The following is a 19,515-nucleotide window of genomic DNA, read 5'->3' as shown; positions in this document are numbered from 1 at the left end:
ATCAGAACATTGCAAAGCAATCACTTTCCTTCTTATTGAGAAGGAAAACAAACATATTGTGGCAGGAACTGAAATGAAGCATACTGATGGCCAGAAAGATTTGTTTTGAGGCTGGACAGAGATTGTTGCGAGCACACTGAAGGTAAGTGAGGAGTCAAACGCAGGAGAGCAGAAATGTCAGTGTAGCGTGTAACTTTTAATCAGGTCCAAAACAAACACAGTCCAGTACAAATACCCAAAACCCAATGGGAACAAACAGTTCTCCCATAAGGCGTAGAACCACAACGCACCTTACTAGAATCACTACACGCAAAAATACGCTGCTTGTGGAGGAAAGCCTCCACCGCCCGCCGAGCGCCGCCCGGACAGGGAGAGGAACCGACTTCGGTGGAAGTCGTAACAGACAGACAGACTCTTTGTGTTATTCTGTTAAACGTACATTTGAGCTCACTACATGAGAATACAATTAGTAGTATGAGCTAACAAGTAGCATGGATGAAGTCCTACACATATCTGTGGGATGTTAGCTGGCTTAATGTATGCACTTTGGATTATCGAGAGAGGGAGTGTAGTGTAGATGAGAATATGTCATTTCAGAAAATATGTGATCTTCATGTAGCGTACAACCCAGCATGCTTCTCCGTTTTCTTTTTGTGCTACGTGTGGTAACAGGCCCAAAATAGAAACTTAGATGGTCAAGCACACACACCCCTCTGCTCACCTAATGTCGCTCTTTGCATTAACCCCTCCCCTCTTCCTCTCTGTTTCCGTGCACCACTGTAGATCCAGTATTACTCTCCAACTCTCTTATTGGTGTACACTATCTTATCACACTTTAAAAAACATGAAATCCTGTCAAAAATAAAATGGTGAAAACAAAGTTGACCCTAACTTATTTTGTTCATTTTTTTAAACTCCTCTGCAGGTTTTCCTGAGCACCCTCCTTCTGTGTGTGTGTGTGTCTGAGTGTGTGTCTGAGTGTGTTATGGCGTCTGTGATGGACAATTCCTACCGTAAGGTGCTGTTGCTAGGGGCCATCGCTGCAGCGTCAGCCTTTGTGGTCACCATCATCATCGTGGTGGTTTGTGTGGGCTGCCAAAGGTGAGGTCACAGCCAACACATCTCTCTCTCTCTCTCTCTCTCTCTCTCTCTCTCTCTCTCTCTCTCTCTCTCTCTCTCTCTCTCTCTCTCTCTCTCTGATTTCATTAATAGATAATAATATGAATAGATAATAAACAAAAGTGAAATAAATAATTGTAAAAATTAAGCGTAAACATTACACTCACAAAAGTTCCAAAATAATAAAGACATTTCAAATGTCATATTATGTGCAAATAGTTAAAGTACAAAAGGGAAAATAAATAAACATAAATATGGGTTATATTTTCAATGGTGTTTTTTCTTCACTGGTTGCCCTTTTCTTGTTGCTGAGATTTGATGTCACACACATCATAGCAACAAGTCTTGCTGCTGTGATGTCACACTGTGGTATTTCACCCAATTCTTTGTGGGTTTAGCCAAGCTCTTCTCGCTCTCTCTCTCTCTCTCTCTCTCTCCCTCTCTCTCTGTCCCTCTCGCTCTCTCTACTGTTCAAACTATGGGATATCTGAAACCCACACCCGACCAAGCCACGCCTTCAGTATTCAAAGAAAACAATCCAACTAAGTGACCCAACTGGCTGGGTACAAAAAAGAAACAATCATTTAACTAGACAAGTTTACTGACAACACATTCTCATTTACAGCAGAGTGGGATTTAGCCAGGATGCCAGGGTAAACACTCTAAACACACTTTAGTGCCTACAGAGTCAGGACATCTGTTTAATGTCTCATCCAAAAGATGACAGCCTACACAGGGCAATGTCCCCAATCACTGCCCTGGGTTATTGAGATATTTTTTTAGACCATAGGAAAGGGTGCCTCCTACTGGCCATCCAACACCACTTCCAGCAGCATCTGGTCTCCCATCCAGAACCAACTCTGCTTAGCTTCAGAGGAAAGCCAGCAGTGGGATGCAAGGTGGTATGCTGCTGGCCTAAAACAAACCAATGTGTTTTCTGTCATTTATTTACCCTGTTTTTTAGAGTGACTAGCTTATAGATCAGGATTCTTAGTAGACAAAAGCAATAGAACACAGTATGCTCTGGTTCTTACGGAACCCTCAGGGACCAACAAGACTCAACCCTCAGTGGCTTCGTTGCATTTGGTATCCTCTTTAACCAGACATAGAGATGTACTGTATCTTAAAGTAAAGCTTCATGTAATCCTCTTTAACCAGACATAGAGATGTACTGTATCTTAAAGTAAAGCTTCATGTAATCCTCTTTAACCAGACATAGAGATGTACTGTATCTTAAAGTAAAGCTTCATGTAATCCTCTTTAACCAGAGATGTACTGTAGTTTAAAGTAAAGCTTCATGTAATCCTCTTTAACCAGACATAGAGATGTACTGTATCTTAAAGTAAAGCTTCATGTAATCCTCTTTAACCAGAGATGTACTGTATCTTAAAGTAAAGCTTCATGTAATCCTCTTTAACCAGACATAGAGATGTACTGTATCTTAAAGTAAAGCTTCATGTAATCCTCTTTAACCAGAGATGTACTGTATCTTAAAGTAAAGCTTCATGTAATCCTCTTTAACCAGAGATGTACTGTATCTTAAAGTAAAGCTTCATGTAATCCTCTTTAACGAGAGATGTACTGTATCTTAAAGTAAAGCTTCATGTAATCCTCTTTAACCAGACATAGAGATGTACTGTATCTTAAAGTAACGCTTCATGTAATCCTCTTTAACCAGACATAGAGATGTACTGTAACTTAAAGTAAAGCTTCATATAATCCTCTTTAACCAAAGATGTACTGTATCTTAAAGTAAAGCTTCATGTAATCCTCTTTAACCAGAGATGTACTGCATCTTAAAGTAAAGCTTCATGTAATCCTCTTTAACCAGCGATGTACTGTATCTTAAAGTAAAGCTTCATGTAATCATCTTTAACCAGACATAGAGATGTACTGTAACTTAAAGTAAAGCTTCATATAATCCTCTTTAACCAGACATAGAGATGTACTGTATCTTAAAGTAAATCTTCATATATTCCTATTTAACCAGAGATGTACTGTATCTTAAAGTAAAGCTTCATGTAATCCTCTTTAACCAGACATAGAGATGTACTGTATCTTAAAGTAAAGCTTCATGTAATCCTCTTTAACCAGACATAGAGATGTTCTGTATCTTAAAGTAACGCTTCATGTAATCCTCTTTAACCAGACATAGAGATGTACTGTAACTTAAAGTAAAGCTTCATATAATCCTCTTTAACCAAAGATGTACTGTATCTTAAAGTAAAGCTTCATGTAATCCTCTTTAACCAGAGATGTACTGTATCTTAAAGTAAAGCTTCATGTAATCCTCTTTAACCAGACATAGAGATGTACTGTATCTTAAAGTAAAGCTTCATGTAATCATCTTTAACCAGACATAGAGATGTACTGTATCTTAAAGTAAAGCTTCATATATTCCTATTTAACCAGAGATGTACTGTATCTTAAAGTAAAGCTTCATGTAATCCTCTTTAACCAGACATAGAGATGTACTGTATCTTAAAGTAAAGCTTCATGTAATCCTCTTTAACCAGACATAGAGATGTACTGTATCTTAAAGTAACGCTTCATGTAATCCTCTTTAACCAGACATAGAGATGTACTGTATCTTAAAGTAAAGCTTCATGTAATCATCTTTAACCAGAGATGTACTGTAGTTTAAAGTAAAGCTTCATGTAATCCTCTTTAACCAGACATAGAGATGTACTGTATCTTAAAGTAAAGCTTCATGTAATCATCTTTAACCAGACATAGAGATGTACTGTATCTTAAAGTAAAGCTTCATGTAATCATCTTTAACCAGACATAGAGATGTACTGTAACTTAAAGTAAAGCTTCATATAATCCTCTTTAACCAGACATAGAGATGTACTGTATCTTAAAGTAAAGCTTCATATATTCCTATTTAACCAGAGATGTACTGTATCTTAAAGTAAAGCTTCATGTAATCCTCTTTAACCAGACATAGAGATGTACTGTATCTTAAAGTAAAGCTTCATGTAATCCTCTTTAACCAGACATAGAGATGTACTGTATCTTAAAGTAACGCTTCATGTAATCCTCTTTTACCAGACATAGAGATGTACTGTATCTTAAAGTAAAGCTTCATGTAATCATCTTTAACCAGAGATGTACTGTAGTTTAAAGTAAAGCTTCATGTAATCCTCTTTAACCAGACATAGAGATGTACTGTATCTTAAAGTAAAGCTTCATGTAATCATCTTTAACCAGACATAGAGATGTACTGTATCTTAAAGTAAAGCTTCATGTAATCCTCTTTAACCAGAGATGTACTGTATCTTAAAGTAAATCTTCATGTAATCCTCTTTAACCAGCGATGTACTGTATCTTAAAGTAAAGCTTCATGTAATCCTCTTTAACCAGAGATGTACTGTATCTTAAAGTAAATCTTCATGTAATCCTCTTTAACCAGACATAGAGATGTACTGTATCTTAAAGTAAAGCTTCATATAATCCTCTTTAACCAGCCATAGAGATGTACTGTAACTTAAAGTAAAGCTTCATATAATCCTCTTTAACCAGAGATGTACTGTATCTTAAAGTAAAGCTTCATGTAATCCTCTTTAACCAGAGATGTACTGTATCTTAAAGTAAATCTTCATGTAATCCTCTTTAACCAGACATAGAGATGTACTGTATCTTAAAGTAAAGCTTCATGTAATCATCTTTAACCAGACATAGAGATGTACTGTAACTTAAAGTAAAGCTTCATATAATCCTCTTTAACCAGACATAGAGATGTACTGTATCTTAAAGTAAAGCTTCATATATTCCTATTTAACCAGAGATGTACTGTATCTTAAAGTAAAGCTTCATGTAATCCTCTTTAACCAGACATAGAGATGTACTGTATCTTAAAGTAAAGCTTCATGTAATCCTCTTTAACCAGACATAGAGATGTACTGTATCTTAAAGTAACGCTTCATGTAATCCTCTTTAACCAGACATAGAGATGTACTGTATCTTAAAGTAAAGCTTCATGTAATCATCTTTAACCAGAGATGTACTGTAGTTTAAAGTAAAGCTTCATGTAATCCTCTTTAACCAGACATAGAGATGTACTGTATCTTAAAGTAAAGCTTCATGTAATCATCTTTAACCAGACATAGAGATGTACTGTATCTTAAAGTAAAACTTCATGTAATCCTCTTTAACCAGAGATGTACTGTATCTTAAAGTAAAGCTTCATGTAATCCTCTTTAACCTGAGATGTACTGTATCTTAAAGTAAAGCTTCATGTAATCCTCTTTAACCAGAGATGTACTGTATCTTAAAGTAAATCTTCATGTAATCCTCTTTAACCAGCGATGTACTGTATCTTAAAGTAAAGCTTCATGTAATCCTCTTTAACCAGAGATGTACTGTATCTTAAAGTAAATCTTCATGTAATCCTCTTTAACCAGACATAGAGATGTACTGTATCTTAAAGTAAAGCTTCATATAATCCTCTTTAACCAGCCATAGAGATGTACTGTAACTTAAAGTAAAGCTTCATATAATCCTCTTTAACCAGAGATGTACTGTATCTTAAAGTAAAGCTTCATGTAATCCTCTTTAACCAGACATAGAGATGTACTGTATCTTAAAGTAAAGCTTCATGTAATCATCTTTAACCAGAGATGTACTGTATCTTAAAGTAAAGCTTCATGTAATCCTCTTTAACCAGAGATGTACTGTATCTTAAAGTAAAGCTTCATGTAATCATCTTTAACCAGACATAGAGATGTTCTGTATCTTAAAGTAAATCTTCATGTAATCCTCTTTAACCAGACATAGAGATGTACTGTATCTTAAAGTAAAGCTTCATGTAATCATCTTTAACCAGACATAGAGATGTACTGTAACTTAAAGTAAAGCTTCATATAATCCTCTTTAACCAGACATAGAGATGTACTGTATCTTAAAGTAAAGCTTCATATATTCCTATTTAACCAGAGATGTACTGTATCTTAAAGTAAAGCTTCATGTAATCCTCTTTAACCAGACATAGAGATGTACTGTATCTTAAAGTAAAGCTTCATGTAATCCTCTTTAACCAGACATAGAGATGTACTGTATCTTAAAGTAACGCTTCATGTAATCCTCTTTAACCAGACATAGAGATGTACTGTATCTTAAAGTAAAGCTTCATGTAATCATCTTTAACCAGAGATTTACTGTAGTTTAAAGTAAAGCTTCATGTAATCCTCTTTAACCAGACATAGAGATGTACTGTATCTTAAAGTAAAGCTTCATGTAATCATCTTTAACCAGACATAGAGATGTACTGTATCTTAAAGTAAAACTTCATGTAATCATCTTTAACCAGAGATGTACTGTATCTTAAAGTAAAGCTTCATGTAATCCTCTTTAACCTGAGATGTACTGTATCTTAAAGTAAAGCTTCATGTAATCCTCTTTAACCAGAGATGTACTGTATCTTAAAGTAAATCTTCATGTAATCCTCTTTAACCAGCGATGTACTGTATCTTAAAGTAACGCTTCATGTAATCCTCTTTAACCAGACATAGAGATGTACTGTAACTTAAAGTAAAGCTTCATATAATCCTCTTTAACCAGAGATGTACTGTATCTTAAAGTAAAGCTTCATGTAATCCTCTTTAACCAGAGATGTACTGTATCTTAAAGTAAAGCTTCATGTAATCCTCTTTAACCAGAGATGTACTGCATCTTAAAGTAAAGCTTCATGTAATCCTCTTTAACCAGAGATGTACTGTATCTTAAAGTAAATCTTCATGTAATCCTCTTTAACCAGACATAGAGATGTACTGTATCTTAAAGTAAAGCTTCATGTAATCATCTTTAACCAGACATAGAGATGTACTGTAACTTAAAGTAAAGCTTCATATAATCCTCTTTAACCAGACATAGAGATGTACTGTATCTTAAAGTAAAGCTTCATATATTCCTATTTAACCAGAGATGTACTGTATCTTAAAGTAAAGCTTCATGTAATCCTCTTTAACCAGACATAGAGATGTACTGTATCTTAAAGTAACGCTTCATGTAATCCTCTTTAACCAGAGATGTACTGTAGTTTAAAGTAAAGCTTCATGTAATCCTCTTTAACCAGACATAGAGATGTACTGTATCTTAAAGTAAAGCTTCATGTAATCATCTTTAACCAGAGATGTACTGTATCTTAAAGTAAAGCTTCATGTAATCCTCTTTAACCAGAGATGTACTGTATCTTAAAGTAAAGCTTCATGTAATCCTCTTTAACCAGAGATGTACTGTATCTTAAAGTAAATCTTCATGTAATCCTCTTTAACCAGACATAGAGATGTACTGTATCTTAAAGTAAAGCTTCATGTAATCATCTTTAACCAGACATAGAGATGTACTGTAACTTAAAGTAAAGCTTCATATAATCCTCTTTAACCAGACATAGAGATGTACTGTATCTTAAAGTAAAGCTTCATATATTCCTATTTAACCAGAGATGTACTGTATCTTAAAGTAAAGCTTCATGTAATCCTCTTTAACCAGACATAGAGATGTACTGTATCTTAAAGTAAAGCTTCATGTAATCCTCTTTAACCAGACATAGAGATGTACTGTATCTTAAAGTAACGCTTCATGTAATCCTCTTTAACCAGACATAGAGATGTACTGTATCTTAAAGTAAAGCTTCATGTAATCATCTTTAACCAGAGATTTACTGTAGTTTAAAGTAAAGCTTCATGTAATCCTCTTTAACCAGACATAGAGATGTACTGTATCTTAAAGTAAAGCTTCATGTAATCATCTTTAACCAGACATAGAGATGTACTGTATCTTAAAGTAAAACTTCATATATTCCTATTTAACCAGAGATGTACTGTATCTTAAAGTAAAGCTTCATGTAATCCTCTTTAACCAGACATAGAGATGTACTGTATCTTAAAGTAACGCTTCATGTAATCCTCTTTAACCAGAGATGTACTGTAGTTTAAAGTAAAGCTTCATGTAATCCTCTTTAACCAGACATAGAGATGTACTGTATCTTAAAGTAAAGCTTCATGTAATCATCTTTAACCAGAGATGTACTGTATCTTAAAGTAAAGCTTCATGTAATCCTCTTTAACCAGAGATGTACTGTATCTTAAAGTAAAGCTTCATGTAATCCTCTTTAACCAGAGATGTACTGTATCTTAAAGTAAATCTTCATGTAATCCTCTTTAACCAGACATAGAGATGTACTGTATCTTAAAGTAAAGCTTCATGTAATCATCTTTAACCAGACATAGAGATGTACTGTAACTTAAAGTAAAGCTTCATATAATCCTCTTTAACCAGACATAGAGATGTACTGTATCTTAAAGTAAAGCTTCATATATTCCTATTTAACCAGAGATGTACTGTATCTTAAAGTAAAGCTTCATGTAATCCTCTTTAACCAGACATAGAGATGTACTGTATCTTAAAGTAAAGCTTCATGTAATCCTCTTTAACCAGACATAGAGATGTACTGTATCTTAAAGTAACGCTTCATGTAATCCTCTTTAACCAGACATAGAGATGTACTGTATCTTAAAGTAAAGCTTCATGTAATCATCTTTAACCAGAGATTTACTGTAGTTTAAAGTAAAGCTTCATGTAATCCTCTTTAACCAGACATAGAGATGTACTGTATCTTAAAGTAAAGCTTCATGTAATCATCTTTAACCAGACATAGAGATGTACTGTATCTTAAAGTAAAACTTCATGTAATCATCTTTAACCAGAGATGTACTGTATCTTAAAGTAAAGCTTCATGTAATCCTCTTTAACCTGAGATGTACTGTATCTTAAAGTAAAGCTTCATGTAATCCTCTTTAACCAGAGATGTACTGTATCTTAAAGTAAATCTTCATGTAATCCTCTTTAACCAGCGATGTACTGTATCTTAAAGTAACGCTTCATGTAATCCTCTTTAACCAGACATAGAGATGTACTGTAACTTAAAGTAAAGCTTCATATAATCCTCTTTAACCAGAGATGTACTGTATCTTAAAGTAAAGCTTCATGTAATCCTCTTTAACCAGAGATGTACTGTATCTTAAAGTAAAGCTTCATGTAATCCTCTTTAACCAGAGATGTACTGCATCTTAAAGTAAAGCTTCATGTAATCCTCTTTAACCAGAGATGTACTGTATCTTAAAGTAAATCTTCATGTAATCCTCTTTAACCAGACATAGAGATGTACTGTATCTTAAAGTAAAGCTTCATGTAATCATCTTTAACCAGACATAGAGATGTACTGTAACTTAAAGTAAAGCTTCATATAATCCTCTTTAACCAGACATAGAGATGTACTGTATCTTAAAGTAAAGCTTCATATATTCCTATTTAACCAGAGATGTACTGTATCTTAAAGTAAAGCTTCATGTAATCCTCTTTAACCAGACATAGAGATGTACTGTATCTTAAAGTAAAGCTTCATGTAATCCTCTTTAACCAGACATAGAGATGTACTGTATCTTAAAGTAACGCTTCATGTAATCCTCTTTAACCAGACATAGAGATGTACTGTATCTTAAAGTAAAGCTTCATGTAATCATCTTTAACCAGAGATGTACTGTAGTTTAAAGTAAAGCTTCATGTAATCCTCTTTAACCAGACATAGAGATGTACTGTATCTTAAAGTAAAGCTTCATGTAATCATCTTTAACCAGAGATGTACTGTATCTTAAAGTAAAGCTTCATGTAATCCTCTTTAACCAGAGATGTACTGTATCTTAAAGTAAAGCTTCATGTAATCCTCTTTAACCAGAGATGTACTGTATCTTAAAGTAAATCTTCATGTAATCCTCTTTAACCAGAGATGTACTGTATCTTAAAGTAAATCTTCATGTAATCCTCTTTAACCAGACATAGAGATGTACTGTAACTTAAAGTAAAGCTTCATATAATCCTCTTTAACCAGAGATGTACTGTATCTTAAAGTAAAGCTTCATGTAATCCTCTTTAACCAGAGATGTACTGTATCTTAAAGTAAAGCTTCATGTAATCCTCTTTAACCAGACATAGAGATGTACTGTATCTTAAAGTAAAGCTTCATGTAATGCTCTTTAACCAGAGATGTACTGTATCTTAAAGTAAATCTTCATGTAATCCTCTTTAACCAGAGATGTACTGTATCTTAAAGTAAAGCTTCATGTAATCCTCTTTAACCAGACATAGAGATGTACTGTATCTTAAAGTAAAGCTTCATGTAATCATCTTTAACCAGACATAGAGATGTACTGTATCTTAAAGTAAAGCTTCATGTAATCATCTTTAACCAGAGATGTACTGTATCTTAAAGTAAAGCTTCATGTAATCCTCTTTAACCAGACATAGAGATGTACTGTATCTTAAAGTAAAGCTTCATGTAATCCTCTTTAACCAGCCATAGAGATGTACTGTATCTTAAAGTAACGCTTCATGTAATCCTCTTTAACTAGACACAGAGATGTACTGTATCTTAAAGTAAAGCTTCATGTAATCCTCTTTAACCAGACATAGAGATGTACTGTATCTTAAAGTAAAGCTTCATGTAATCATCTTTAACCAGACATAGAGATGTACTGTATCTTAAAGTAAAGCTTCATGTAATCATCTTTAACCAGAGATGTACTGTATCTTAAAGTAAAGCTTCATGTAATCCTCTTTAACCAGCCATAGAGATGTACTGTATCTTAAAGTAACGCTTCATGTAATCCTCTTTAACTAGACACAGAGATGTACTTTATCTTAAAGTAAAGCTTCATGTAATCCTCTTTAACCAGACATAGAGATGTACTTTATCTTAAAGTAAAGCTTCATGTAATCCTCTTTAACCAGACATAGAGATGTACTGTATCTTAAAGTAAAGCTTCATGTAAACATCTTTAACCAGACATAGAGATGTACTGTAACTTAAAGTAAAGCTTCATGTAATCATCTTTAACCAGACATAGAGATGTACTGTATCTTAAAGTAAAGCTTCATGTAATCCTCTTTAACCAGACATAGAGATGTACTGTATCTTAAAGTAAAGCTTCATGTAATCCTCTTTAACCAGACATAGAGATGTACTGTATCTTAAAGTAACGCTTCATGTAATCCTCTTTAACTAGACACAGAGATGTACTGTATCTTAAAGTAAAGCTTCATGTAATCATCTTTAACCAGAGATGTACTGTATCTTAAAGTAAAGCTTCATGTAATCCTCTTTAACCAGAGATGTACTGTATCTTAAAGTAAAGCTTCATGTAATCCTCTTTAACCAGACATAGAGATGTACTGTATCTTAAAGTAACGCTTCATGTAATCCTCTTTAACCAGACATAGAGATGTACTGTATCTTAAAGTAAAGCTTAATGTAATCCTCTTTAACCAGAGATGTACTGTAGTTTAAAGTAAAGCTTCATGTAATCCTCTTTAACCAGACATAGAGATGTACTGTATCTTAAAGTAAAGCTTCATGTAATCCTCTTTAACCAGAGATGTACTGTATCTTAAAGTAAAGCTTCATGTAATCCTCTTTAACCAGAGATGTACTGTATCTTAAAGTAAATCTTCATGTAATCCTCTTTAACCAGAGATGTACTGCATCTTAAAGTAAATCTTCATGTAATCCTCTTTAACCAGAGATGTACTGTAGTTTAAAGCTTCATATAAAGGCATCTGTAAATGGAACCAATAAAGAAATAAATACATTGATGTTGCCACAAAATGTATGAAAAAAAAGTATTCTCTTTAGTTTGGTAAGCCATGAATTTTTCTGGTGCTGAATTCCTGCCTCCAGTGTGTTGTTATGATGTGACAGTCCTGTGGGATGTGGATGCTTAGACACCTGCTCATGGCTCCCCAGGGGCAGACAGAGCTGAGAGGTGCATAGAGAGCTGTGTCCTTGGCTGGAGAGAGAGACAGAGTCCCTGGGGCATCTCAATGGTACTAAGTGGCCTCTGTGTGTGTGTAGTTGCACAGATGCATCTCTTCTCCTTTATCTTCACTGAACTGAAAAACACAGGCTAGGTGAAAGCAACATGTATGGATAGCCTCCGGGAATCTACTTTCATATGTCTATTTAGATCCGATCGGTGCAGGTGAAGAGCAGGAGATGAGGAGAGGAAGCCACGCATGAGTATTGAGATCAGAACGGTGCAGGTCTAGAGCAGTAGATGAGGAGAGGAAGCCACATATAAGTATTGAGATCAGATCGGTGCAGGTCTAGAGCAGTAGATGAGGAGAGGAAGCCACATATGAGTATTGAGATCAGATCGGTGCAGGTCTAGAGCAGTAGATGAGGAGAGGAAGCCACATATAAGTATTGAGATCAGATCGGTGCAGGTCTAGAGCAGTAGATGAGGAGGGGAAGCCACATATGAGTATTGAGATCAGATCAGTGCAGGTCTAGAGCCGGAGATGAGGAGAGGAAGCCACATATGAGTATTGAGATCAGATCGGTGCAGGTCTAGAGCCGGAGATGAGGAGAGGAAGCCACATATGAGTATTGAGATCAGATCGGTGCAGGTGAAGAGCAGGAGATGAGGAGAGGAAGCCACGCACGAGTATTGAGATCAGATCGGTGCAGGTCTAGAGCAGGAGATGAGGAGAGGAAGCCACATATGAGTATTGAGATCAGATCGGTGCAGGTCTAGAGCCGGAGATGAGGAGAGGAAGCCACATATGAGTATTGAGATCAGATCGGTGCAGGTCTAGAGCAGTAGATGAGGAGAGGAAGCCACATATAAGTATTGAGATCAGATCGGTGCAGGTCTAGAGCAGTAGATGAGGAGGGGAAGCCACATATGAGTATTGAGATCAGATCGGTGCAGGTCTAGAGCAGTAGATGAGGAGAGGAAGCCACATATGAGTATTGAGATCAGATCGGTGCAGGTCTAGAGCAGGAGATGAGGAGAGGAAGCCACATAGAGTATTGAGATCAGATCGGTGCAGGTCTAGAGCAGGAGATGAGGAGAGGAAGCCACATATGAGTATTGAGATCAGATCGGTGCAGGTCTAGAGCAGGAGATGAGGAGAGGAAGCCACATATGAGTATTGAGATCAGATCGGTGCAGGTCTAGAGCAGGAGATGAGGAGAGGAAGCCACAAATGAGTATTGAGATCAGATTGGTGCAGGTCTAGAGCAGTAGATGAGGAGAGGAAGCCACATATGAGTATTGAGATCAGATCGGTGCAGTTCTAGAGCAGGAGATGAGGAGAGGAAGCCACAAATTAGTATTGAGATCAGATTGGTGTAGGTCTAGAGCTGTAGATGAGGAGAGAAAGCCACATATGAGTATTGAGATCTGTTTCACCTATAGTCACCTACTGCTGTCTTCAGCACACCTGCATCACATGGCTCGCCCTATCAACAGTCCCCCATGGATACAACGTTCCCAAGGGGCCCCTAGTGACGTGTGGAAATGTTAGCAACCATGGAGGAATATTTACTTCTCTCTTGAGTGAAACTCAACAGCGACATAGTTAATAATAACTGCTCCTTCATGTGTCCTCAGGAAAAACAAGACCAAGCATCCTCCGGCCAATGGAGAGAAGGGCTCCTCAGTAGACCTGGTGAGTTATTTATATTAGCCCCTTCTTTATACATATTTTATTCTTTATGTTGTATATCATCCATGGCAGCCCATCCACCATCCCTTTACCGTCATTTGTTATCGGCCCAGCCAATAAATTGCCTAGTACTACCTTACACAAGACTTGGTGAGCTCATTCCACCACCTGGGCATGAATCTACTATATTATCCCCTCATTTATAGCAGCAGAAATGTCAAACATATCGACACTCTGACAAAACAAGGTGCTATCTAAACCCTAAAAGGGTTCTTTGGCTGTCCCCGTAGGAGAACCCTTGAAGAACCCTTTTTGGTTCCATGTAGAACCCTTTCTACAGAGGCCCTTACAAGCATTTCGCTACACCCGCAATATCGTCTGCTAAACATGTGTATGTGACCAATAAAATTAGATTTGAAGGGTTCTACCTGGAACCAAAAAGGGTTCTACCCGGGAAACAAACAGGGTTCTCCTATGGGGTCAGCCGAAGAACCCTTTTGGAAGCCTTTTTCCTAAGAGTTCAGCACCACCCAGTGACTGTACATCAGACTGAGCAGTATATATGCTCTCTGTATAGGGTGCTCTCCATCAGCCCAAGAACAGCTCCATCAGTAAATCTGACACTAGGCTGCATGAGATCAACCGCTTGCCCCGCAACGGCAACAGTAAGTAACAATACCAACAACCAATAGACTGCCAACAACTAGAAAACAACCGGTACATTAGTGAAATGGAAACCATGTAACAATGACCTGATAATAAAAGTCTCCCTCCTCTCTCTCTCAAGGTGGGGGTAAGAACCGTCCTGCCAGTATGGACCTTCTCCTCCTCCACAGCCATCGCTCCACCTCTGACATCCGCCCTCCCCTTGTCCGCCAGCTCCCCCAGATCCCCACCAGCCCCGAGGGGGAGGGAAACATCCAGAGGGGAGGAGAAGAGGGGGTCAGAGACCACACCTACACTGAGGTGGGGATCCGGAACTCACCCGTCCGTTGCTTTGACAATGGGCTGTACGAGAGTGTAGGGGTTAGAGAGGTTGACACGGTGCCCCCAGCTCCCCCACCCACATCAGCCAACACCCCAGCAACACCGAGGACCTCACAGAGCCCCAACGGGACCCGCACCGACGATGTCCTCAATGGGAACAGAAACAGGAATGGGAATGTGCGTATTTATGCTCTGAAAGCAATGCAATAGAAGTGTTGACATCGCGTCATCATTGCCTTTATATTGTGACTGCCTACCCGTAAAAATGTTAGTTGTTCATTTTGTTATTCTGCTTTTCTTTTGTTGGCCCAATGGAAGGACAAGTACCTTTCAACTGCGTGTTTGTGTGTCTGTATCCCTCAGGGAAATGCCAGAGGAGCTGTTAATGGGAGCAGCAGAGGAGGGAAGGGGCTCAACGGTGCTAACGGATCGGCCCTGCCCTCTCTGGCCCACCAGGACCCTGTAACGGCAGAGTATGCCTCCATACGAAAGGTCAAGAAGGTAAACAGTGTTTTTACAACTGCTTTCCAATGGAGTCATGGAACAGCATTATACTGTTTGAATTCATACTCTAATGAAATACAATTGATTAAGGTGGACAAGGCAACCAAGAAGGAGAACGGGAATGCAGAGTCAGATGACCAATCAAGTGTGGGAGAGTCACCCTCTGCCCCGCCCCCTCCACTGCCCCGCAGCCAGGAGTTTCTACAGAAACAGCTGGGTCCATTCCACCTGCACGTCTTCCCTAAGGTACGCCCCCTGTAGGACACTCATGGACAGAGACTCCGGATTGATGTAATTCTTCACCAGCTTGTGTACACTGCTAACCCCACACTGTAAACGCCAATGCATTTTTTACTCAAATACTTTTAGTTAGTTGAACTCAAAGTCAATGAAAAGTCATTATTATTATTATTATTAAGGTTTTTGTGGTACTGACTCAAAACTAAACAGGGCAACCGTGTAAACATGTCGCCCCCCCCCCATGAATGATGCAGTGCCAATTGAGATATCATTATATTATTATGTGACTAACACATTTCAGTTAAATACTACAAGCCTTGGACCAATCAATATAATTTTGTAAATCCCGGATCTCTATGGCATTCACCCAAGTTTTTGTCAAAATTGGGCTAGTGCTGTCTGAGATATTGCATGTGAAGAGCATACAAAAGAAGACAGATCCACAGTCCCTTCCCCGATTTCATTGTGGGGCACAATACAATACAGAGAGCTATATACAGGGAGTACCCGTATCAAATCAACGTGAAGGAGTATGAGGTATTTGAGGTACAGATGAAGTTGGAAGTTCACATACACCTTAGCCAAATACATTTAAACTCAGTTTTTCACAATTCCTGACATTTAATCCGAGTAAAAATTCCCTGTCTTGGGTCAGTTATGATCACCACTTTATTTTAAGAATGTGAAATGTCAGAATAATAGTAGAGAGAATAATTTATTTCAGCTGTTATTACTTTCATCACATTCACAGTGGGTCAGAAGTTCACATACACTGAATTAGTATTCGGTACCATTGCCTTTAAATTGTTTAACTTGAGTCATACGTTTCGGGTAGCCTTCCACAAGCTTCCCACAATAACTTGGGTGAATTTTGGTCCATTCCTCCTGACAGAGCTGGTGTAACTGAGTCAGGTTTGTAGGCCTCCTTGCTCGCACAGGCTTTTCAGTTCTGCCCACACATTTTCTATGGGATTGAGGTAAGGGCTTTGTGATGTCCACTCCAACACCTTGACTTTGTTGTCCTTAAGCCCTTTTGCCACAACTTTGGAAGTATGCTTGGGGTCATTGTCCATTTGGAAGACCCATTTGCTACCAAGCTTAAACTTCCTGACTGATGGCTTGAGATGTTGCTTCAATATATCCACATCATTTTCCTTACTCATGACGCCATCTATTTTGTGAAGTGCACCAGTCCCTTCTGCAGCAAAGCACCCCCACAACATGATGCTGCTACACGCGTGCTTCACGGTTGGGATGGTGTTCTTCAGCTTGCAAGCCTCCCCCTTTTCATCCAAACATAAAAATGGTCATTATGACCAAGCAGTTATATTTTTGGTTCATCAGACCAGAGGACATTTCTCAAAAAAGTACAATCTTTGTCCCCATGTGCAGTTGCAAACCGTAGTCTGGCTTTTTTTATGGCGGTTTTGGATCAGTAGCTTCTTCCTTGCTGAGCGGCCTTTCAGGTTATGTCGATATAGGACTCGTTTTATTCTGGATATAGATACTTTTGTAGCTGTTTCCTCCAGCATCTTCACAAGGTCCTTTGCTATTGTTCTGAGATTGATTGGCACTTTTCACACCAAAGTATGTGCATATCTAGGAGACAGAACACGTCTCCTTCCTGAGCGGTATGACGGCTGCATTGTCCCATGGTGATAAATACTTGCATACTATTGTTTGTACAGGTGAATTTGGTACCTTCAGGCATTTGGAAATTGCTCCCAAGGATGAACCAGACTTGTGGATGTCTACAAATTTTTTTCTGAGGTCTTGGCTGATTTCTTTTGATTTTCACATGATGTCAAAATGGCACTGAGTTTGAAAGTAGGCCTTGAAATGTATCCACAGTACACCTCCAATTGACTCAAATGTTGTCAATTAGAAGCTTCTAAAGCCATGACATAATTTTCTGGAATATTCCAAGCTGTTCAAAGGCACAGTCAATTTAGTGTATGTAAACTTCTGACTCACTGGAATTGTGATACAGTGAATTAATTATAAGTGAAATAATCTGTCTGTAAACAATTGTTGGAAAAATGACTTGTGTCATGCACAAAGTAGATGTCCTAACCGACTTTCCAAAACTAGAGTTTGTTAACAAGAAATGTGTGGAGTGGTTGAAAAATGAGTTTTAATGACTACAACCTAAGTGTAAGTAAACTTCCAAATTCAACTGATGATATGTACATGAAGGGTGATTAGGCATTACGATAGATAATAATAAGAGTTAAAAAAGGCAACAGTAAACATGTAGTAACCCATGAATGATGCAGCACCACCCTTGGGCCAATCAATGTAATTTTGTTAATTGACTGATCTCTGTAGCATGACACATCGTTCACCCAAGTGTTGTCTACATCGGGCCAGAGGTGTCTGAGATATCGTGTGGGTTAGCTAGACTCAAATTTCAGAGATTAAAAGAGATACAAATATGTGCCCATTATAGCGCCACCGTGTGGCCGGAATGAATTGTCTTGCATATGTTGAGCGTTTGCAACATGTGTACCAAATTGTGTTACCATACGAATATCCTTGACTGATTTACATGCATTTATGTGCCAGACCACGCCCACGTGAATGTTTATTGGTTAATAGCGTCCATGTAGATTTAGGTACTAATCTCGACTATATTGGTTAGTGACAGGGACATGGTTGTTGAATTAATTCATTTTCAGTCCCTGTGGCCTTCAACAAGTGAGCTCCTAGGAAAATGTTATCATTATTAAACTCTTTATGACAATACATTACATATCTCCTAAATTCTTATTTTGAGGCTTCATCCTAATACAATGGCCTTTTCATTGACTTTGTGTTTATTTTACTAGAAGTTTTTGAGTTAAATTTGTCTTGGGGTTTACAGTGTACATGCTGTGTGGCAGAAATATTAACCTGTCAGTTCCTTCATTTACCCACCAGAGGGAACTATTCCTTCTGCTCAGTGCTCAGTGTTTGATGTCAGAGGAAGAGTAGATCTGTAACGCTCCGGGTTGAAGTTCCTCCTTAAACACAGGTCTACGATCAGATCACACTCACCTCAATACTAATCTTAACCATTGAAACTGATCTTAGATCAGTGTGTAGGGAGCAATTCGAGCCTGATCTTTATCACTATTTCCAGCCCCATGTGCTCTACTGACCTTACCTGTCCACATGAATAGAAGGTCAGATACCATAACTCATTATGTGCCCTGGGTCTGATATCATTTTGTAACCAGATGGAAATAGTGTGTATAGTGTGGGCAGCACTGAAAGGGGGTAATGGAGGGACAATGATAAAGATCAAACTTTCCTGTGTGTTTGGCAGTCCTACCTGTTTTCTCTTACTGTGTGTGTGTGCATTTTGTGCCTGTCTGTGTGTGTGTGTGTGTGTGTGTGTGTGTGTGTGTGTGTGTGTGTGTGTGTGTGTGTGTGTGTGTGTGTGTGTGTGTGTGTGTCTGCGTGTGTGTGTGTCTGTGTGTGTCTGCGTGTGTCTGCGTGTGTGTGTGTGTGTGTGTGTGTGTGTGTGTGTGTGTGTGTGTGTGTGTGTGTGTGTGTGTGTGTGTGCGTGTGTGTGTGCGTGTCTGCGTGTGTCTGCGCGCTCACGTGCATTTGCACAGCACAAACAGGGTGATTGTAATCTGCTTGGTCACAGGTTTGGTAGATTGACAGAGCTGTGTAAAGTATTTTATTTATTTTTATTTAGCCTTTATTTAACTAGTCAGTTCAAACTTCTTAAGGATAGGGAGCAGTATTTTCACATCCGGATGAAAAGCGTGCCCAAAGTAAACTGCCTGCTACTCAGGCCCAGAAGCTAGAATGTGCATATTATTAGTAGATTTGGATGGAAAACACTCTAAGTTTCTAAAACTGTTTGAATGATATCTGTGAGTATAACAGAACTTATTTGGCAAGCGAAACCCAGAGGACAAACAATCCAGGAATATTTTATTTTGAGGTCACTCTCTTTTCAATGGGTTTTTAATGAGAATCTAGAATTCTAAGGCAGTTGCTTGCAGTTCCTACCGCTTCCACTAGATGTCAACAGTCTTTAGAAATTGGTTGATGTTTTTCTTTTGTGTACTGAAGAAGTAGGGCAGTTCAGAACGAGGGTCGGGTGAAGTGTACTGTTTGTTAGAGGCGCGCGACCTGAAAGCACGCTCCACTTTGTTTTCGTCC

The 19,515-nt window shown here is 38.0% G+C and overlaps 1 protein-coding gene across 1 annotated transcript in view; it reads left to right on the top strand.

Moving 5' to 3' along the window:
• The window catches only part of LOC139377073 (uncharacterized), a 101,765-nt gene that overhangs the window by 48,235 nt on the left and 34,015 nt on the right, over nt 1-19,515 (top strand). The window contains exons 2-7 of the mRNA XM_071120117.1: nt 926-1,101; nt 13,572-13,629; nt 14,204-14,291; nt 14,414-14,790; nt 14,977-15,114; nt 15,208-15,363. Coding sequence (XP_070976218.1) covers nt 986-1,101; nt 13,572-13,629; nt 14,204-14,291; nt 14,414-14,790; nt 14,977-15,114; nt 15,208-15,363 — 933 coding nt within the window. The 5' untranslated portion in view covers nt 926-985. The remainder of the gene's footprint in view (nt 1-925; nt 1,102-13,571; nt 13,630-14,203; nt 14,292-14,413; nt 14,791-14,976; nt 15,115-15,207; nt 15,364-19,515) is intronic.

The sequence above is a fragment of the Oncorhynchus clarkii genome, chromosome 20 (assembly GCF_045791955.1).
Source record: "Oncorhynchus clarkii lewisi isolate Uvic-CL-2024 chromosome 20, UVic_Ocla_1.0, whole genome shotgun sequence".
In the NCBI taxonomy this organism is placed as follows: domain Eukaryota; kingdom Metazoa; phylum Chordata; class Actinopteri; order Salmoniformes; family Salmonidae; genus Oncorhynchus; species Oncorhynchus clarkii.
Note: the sequence above shows the minus strand (reverse complement) of the source record. Positions and strands in the feature narration are given on the sequence as shown.